Source organism: Volvox carteri (genome assembly GCF_000143455.1).
Source record: "Volvox carteri f. nagariensis unplaced genomic scaffold VOLCAscaffold_50, whole genome shotgun sequence".
Lineage (NCBI taxonomy): Eukaryota > Viridiplantae > Chlorophyta > Chlorophyceae > Chlamydomonadales > Volvocaceae > Volvox > Volvox carteri.
The window spans coordinates 800551-806353 of NW_003307593.1; the positions used below are offsets into that span (position 1 = coordinate 800551).

A 5803-nucleotide genomic window follows, 5' to 3' on the forward strand; every position below is an offset into this window, starting at 1 on the left:
CGGTATTGAGTACGGCGACTACTCGACAGCCATGGGCCGCGGCACTGCTTGCCCCAACGCTGCGGAGATCTCCCGCATGGGCTGGGCCACACCCGCGGTCGGAGGTGACCAGCTGAACAGCAGTGCCTTGCTGCCAGGCACTACGAAAACCTTTGTGCTGCCTGCCACCTACCTCACCGGCAGCAACAACTACCTGCGTGTCACACCCGACTGGCTGAGTATGTACAACGACTCAAAGTCAGCTCTGAACCTGTACATGGCTGTCCGAGTAGCAAGGGAAGGCGATGCTGGCTTAGGACAATCATACGCTTCCAAGGTTAACATTCATGAAGTAAATGCGACGATGGTGAGCGGTGCCTCCAAATACCTATCACGAAACGTTGGATGCGATATTTGTAATTGGTTTTGGGTGTCGAAAGCAGGCATGGATATTTCGCTACTGCAGTGCAAACTATCTAAGTGATATTTCGCTACCGGCACGTGCACTGATATTTCGCTACCGGCACGTGCACTGATATTTCGCTACTGCAATGCAAACTATTTAAGCGTTTTTTCTACTGTTGCTGCATGCAGGATAATGGCTTACCAAACCTCTATGCAAACAGCGACCGCAAAATCCAGTTCATCAACGCCGTCAGCCCCATGTCCCAGCTGACCTTGGATGTCTACAACCTAGTCGTGTATGGGGGATCATGGGTCGATACGGACACCTTGAGGGTGCACCTCTGCCGATTTAAGAACTCGCCTTTTGAGTGTCCTTCCCTCGGCGACCTGGAAGCCCAGCCACCTCCGCCCCTTTCCCCGCGGCCCCCGAGCCCGCGACCTCCTAGACCTCCACTGCCAAGGCCACCGTCACCTCCTTCCCCCCAGCCACCTGTGCCACCACCACCTCCTTCCCCCCAGCCACCTGTGCCACCACCACCTCCTTCCCCCCAGCCACCTGTGCCCCCCCCACCCCCCAGCCCTCCACCCCCTAGCCCTCCACCCCCCAGCCCGCCACCCCCCGGCCCGCCACCGCTGAGTCCACCGCCCCCACCTCCCACACGAATAGGTAAGTTTGCCTTCCTTGCTTGCCTTGTTGGCTCATGCAAGCTCCGCACTCGTTTCTGGCCACCAGCAGACCATTATCAATCCAGGGCTGATACTCTAGAGTAAATGAAAGATCTTTCATTTCGTGTAAGTATAGGAAGGTAAGGTGTGCAGGGTAGTGTGGGAATCCAGCTAGTGCGGTGGTAGACCTAGGTGTGCAGGGTAGTGTGGGAATCCAGCTAGTGCGGTGGTAGACCTAGGTGTGCAGGGTAGTGTGGGAATCCAGCTAGTGCGGTGGTAGACCTAGGTGTGCAGGGTAGTGTGGGAATCCAGCTAGTGCGGTGGTAGACCTAGGTGTGCAGGGTAGTGTGGGAATCCAGCTAGTGCGGTGGTAGACCTAGGTGTGCAGGGTAGTGTGGGAATCCAGCTAGTGCGGTGGTAGACCTAGGTGTGCAGGGTAGTGTGGGAATCCAGCTAGTGCGGTGGTAGACCTAGGTGTGCAGGGTAGTGTGGGAATCCAGCTAGTGCGGTGGTAGACCTAGGTGTGCAGGGTAGTGTGGGAATCCAGCTAGTGCGGTGGTAGACCTAGGTGTGCAGGGTAGTGTGGGAATCCAGCTAGTGCGGTGGTAGACCTAGGTGTGCAGGGTAGTGTGGGAATCCAGCTAGTGCGGTGGTAGACCTAGGTGTGCAGGGTAGTGTGGGAATCCAGCTAGTGCGGTGGTAGACCTAGGTGTGCAGGGTAGTGTGGGAATCCAGCTAGTGCGGTGGTAGACCTAGGTGTGCAGGGTAGTGTGGGAATCCAGCTAGTGCGGTGGTAGACCTAGGTGTGCAGGGTAGTGTGGGAATCCAGCTAGTGCGGTGGTAGACCTAGGTGTGCAGGGTAGTGTGGGAATCCAGCTAGTGCGGTGGTAGACCTAGGTGTGCAGGGTAGTGTGGGAATCCAGCTAGTGCGGTGGTAGACCTAGGTGTGCAGGGTAGTGTGGGAATCCAGCTAGTGCGGTGGTAGACCTAGGTGTGCAGGGTAGTGTGGGAATCCAGCTAGTGCGGTGGTAGACCTAGGTGTGCAGGGTAGTGTGGGAATCCAGCTAGTGCGGTGGTAGACCTAGGTGTGCAGGGTAGTGTGGGAATCCAGCTAGTGCGGTGGTAGACCTAGGTGTGCAGGGTAGTGTGGGAATCCAGCTAGTGCGGTGGTAGACCTAGGTGTGCAGGGTAGTGTGGGAATCCAGCTAGTGCGGTGGTAGACCTAGGTGTGCAGGGTAGTGTGGGAATCCAGCTAGTGCGGTGGTAGACCTAGGTGTGCAGGGTAGTGTGGGAATCCAGCTAGTGTGGTGGTAGACCTAGGTGTGCAGGGTAGTGTGGGAATCCAGCTAGTGCGGTGGTAGACCTAGGTGTGCAGGGTAGTGTGGGAATCCAGCTAGTGCGGTGGTAGACCTAGGTGTGCAGCTCACATACCTGCAGAAATGAACAGGAATACCACTGAACCCCACAACATCTGCAAGCCTTCTGCCCTCGCATATTTCGTTGATCACTTCAGGTCTCATTCGTTCCTTCTTCCATGCATGACCCACACACACGCACAGCAGGCGGGTGTGTTTGGTGTGGCTAGTGACAGCTAGCTGGCTTCCTTAATTTTATTGATGTTGCGTGCATGCATGCTCAGGTCCGACATACAAAGTAAAAAATGAAAGTTTAAGTTGCTCCGGGTGGGACCATGAAGCCTAGCACGTATTAAGGGATTCAACGATGAAAGGGTTCCAACATACAGTCCACATTGGCCGCCATCAGTATTTTGTCACGCAGGAATCACTATGCCTGCGGCCCATGTTGCCGTCCACTTGCACGTGGTTGGAAGTAAATCCAACCTGTCCTCAGACACCATCTTAATAAAGCCCACATTTCAGGGTAATTTAATAGTATTAGGGTGCATTTCCAGTGCGGATTAAGGCCAGGGATTAACCCTCTGTCCTCAAACGGCTAAGTTGTTGGCAAACTTACCTCGCCTTTTCAACCTTTGGTTCCCGTACGGAACAAAACTATGTGGTAAGCTCATACCAAGGACTTCCGGAAGTCCGTGCCCTAATGCCTGGCCTTAATCCGCACTGGAAATACACCCTTATTTGTAGTAGTTGTAGTAATTACAACATAAGGAGTTTTTCTTACAATAATTAAATTGTAAAAATATAAAACAATCAAGCCACAGCCGCACAAGCATCATTGCTCCCGAAATCAAGCACCACGCAGCTACAAACAGTGGTGACTACTGGTTGATGTCATCCCTAACACGCAACGCGCCAACCGTATATCCCCCCATCCCCGCGGCATACTGGCGGTTGTGGGCATTTTGCGATGTTGCCTGAAAATTTTGAACAGAAGGGATCACTGCTCATGCTGGTGCAGCAAGACATGTAAGGAGATGGCCTGGTCACAATCCAGCAGTCATGTATCGACAATCTCAAGCTATGACAACTTGTTACATGTGTCTGTAATAAAAAAGGGACTTTGCGATGGTGTGGGGAGCTCTTTGAGTGGTGGGACTGTGGAAATCCAGTTTGTTTCGCCCGTAACAAGTTTGTTACGGGCGAAACAACGTCCCTCTGAAACGTTTGGATATGCCTATGCAACACATTTCCTCAATTTCATGAACTGCAAGTATTCTAATCCGACATCACCCCAATCTCAGTGTAAACTAGTCTCCAAATGTGCCTGCACAAGACTGTCACCCCTGTCACCCGGCATTCACATTGCCTTAACCTCCTCAAGCTTGTCGGGGTGTGACACGTGGGCATGAACCTTGTGACAATGGGCATTGTCACAAAGAAACTGGTTGCAATCAGAAATGCATTTTTGCTCATGCCAGGTTACCGACATCGGTTACCGATTACTGGATACGGTTAACCGATAACGGTTCGCCCGGTAATCCTACCGACCGGTTACCCATCTCGTTAACTGGACCCGTTAGGTCGGAACCGGGCCGGAACCGGCCTGGAGTATGCCATTGGGCGAATAATCGGAATGGCGGATGGACGTGGCGGAATGGCGGATAGACGTAAAACGAATAGAAGTGAAGTCAGAGCGTTACCGAACTTGGACCCGGATCGTGGTATGTGGGATCCGGATCGTGGTTTGTAAGCAACGACACCAGCCGTACCTCCACACGGCCCTCTCGCCGTGCTCGTGCGTGGTACAACATATTTGCTTCTCCGTGTCCCGCAGCTAGGAAAAGTACATATTGGCGACATACAACAACACACCTCGTACTAATATTCTTTCGTGCTTTTTACCATGGTGCCATTTGCGACACCTTTAGGGTGCTCCCATCACGAGTCTGTCTGGGGGTTCACGACCCGTAGAGTGCACTAATGGTCGCAACGCCCGTGTTACAAGTGCAGACTCCATGTACATATATGTGTATATGTTTATACGTATATATGTATATGGGTAGATAGGGAAATTATGAAAATTATGCGGTGGGCAGGGACATACTAGCCCCACGCTTCCCCACACACGTGTTCCCCTTGTGTGTTATTCTTCCCAGCTGTCTATACAAACAAGTGGTGATGGCGGGTGTGCCTTAAATGTGTGCGTGCAGGCTGTATTGAGCTTGCGAATGCAACCACTTCCGTCTGGGGCACAGCCAACATCGGGCCTGGCAAGCCTTTCACGGACACACAAGCCAAGTGGATTTGGTCACATGCTGGTGCGGATCTGGGCACGTCTTCCGGCGTGAGGACGACCATTTCCACCACAGTGACCGCTGCGGCGCCAGGCACACAGACCTTGCTTCACCTCATCGTTGAGAATTTTGCAGACGTGTACCTTAATGGAGCTTTCGTTACCAGGCTGACAGGGGGCTGGAGGAACCAGCAGGAGTACACCAACCGGCCCCTCCAACTTACCCTAGCCGCTGGCACCAACACGCTCTCCGTGGCCGCCTATGGAGCTTCATATGGGGGTCGAGCTGGTTTGCTGGCCTCCCTCACCAGCAGTGATAGCACAACCGTACTGGCCCGCACCAGCAGCGACTGGACCTGCAGCGTGGACGTGGTTGGAAGTCGAAGTAAGTTTCGGCTTTAGTTCAGCTGCTCGATAAACGAACAAGGGTAGCGGGATTTAGATCTACTCGTATAAACGGAGTCCTCTCCATGCATGCCGTACGTATGTTACTACGTGAATGCATCTGTATCTGTATCTGTATCTGTATCTGTATCTGTATCTGTATCTGTATCTGTATCTGTATCTGTATCTGTATATCTGTATAGTTACAAGTTACAAGTGCCGCACGAGTGCGGGGGGGTCCGTCAAAGCCGGGAGGCCATGGACTATATATATTGAAAGTTGATTACACTGTACGACCGACGGCGGTTTGGGTCCTGCCATCTAGACCCCTCCTCATCCAGTAACCCAACATCCGTAGAGACAGATCAGCTACCACCACCATCTCAGCATGCGAAACTTAGTCCATCAACAAGACCTCATCTCCACACCTCAGCAGTATATCTGTATATCTGTATATCTGTATATCTGTATATCTGTATATCTGTATATCTGTATATCTGTATATCTGTATATCTGTATATCTGTATATCTGTATATCTGTATATCTGTATATCTGTATATCTGTATATCTGTATATCTGTATATCTGTATATCTGTATATCTGTATATCTGTATATCTGTATATCTGTATATCTGTATATCTGTATATCTGTATATCTGTATATCTGTATATCTGTATATCTGTATATCTGTATATCTGTATATCTGTATATCTGAT

The 5803-nt window shown here is 51.5% G+C and overlaps 2 protein-coding genes across 2 annotated transcripts in view; both read left to right on the plus strand.

Annotated features, from left to right (window-relative positions):
* Nucleotides 1-777, plus strand: part of vmp29 (metalloproteinase, extracellular matrix glycoprotein VMP29) — a gene marked incomplete at both ends in the record, with an annotated part of 3662 nt that extends 2885 nt beyond the window's left edge. Inside the window, 2 exon segments of the mRNA XM_002955254.1 lie at nucleotides 2-346; nucleotides 574-777. Of these exon segments, the coding sequence (XP_002955300.1) occupies nucleotides 2-346; nucleotides 574-777 (549 nt within the window).
* Nucleotides 778-2837: 2060 nt separating this feature from the next.
* The window catches only part of VOLCADRAFT_96245 (uncharacterized protein), a gene marked incomplete at both ends in the record, with an annotated part of 5672 nt that continues 2706 nt past the window's right edge, over nucleotides 2838-5803 (plus strand). The window contains 2 exons of the mRNA XM_002955255.1: nucleotides 2838-2880; nucleotides 4619-5086. Of these exons, the coding sequence (XP_002955301.1) occupies nucleotides 2838-2880; nucleotides 4619-5086 (511 nt within the window). The remainder of the gene's footprint in view (nucleotides 2881-4618; nucleotides 5087-5803) is intronic.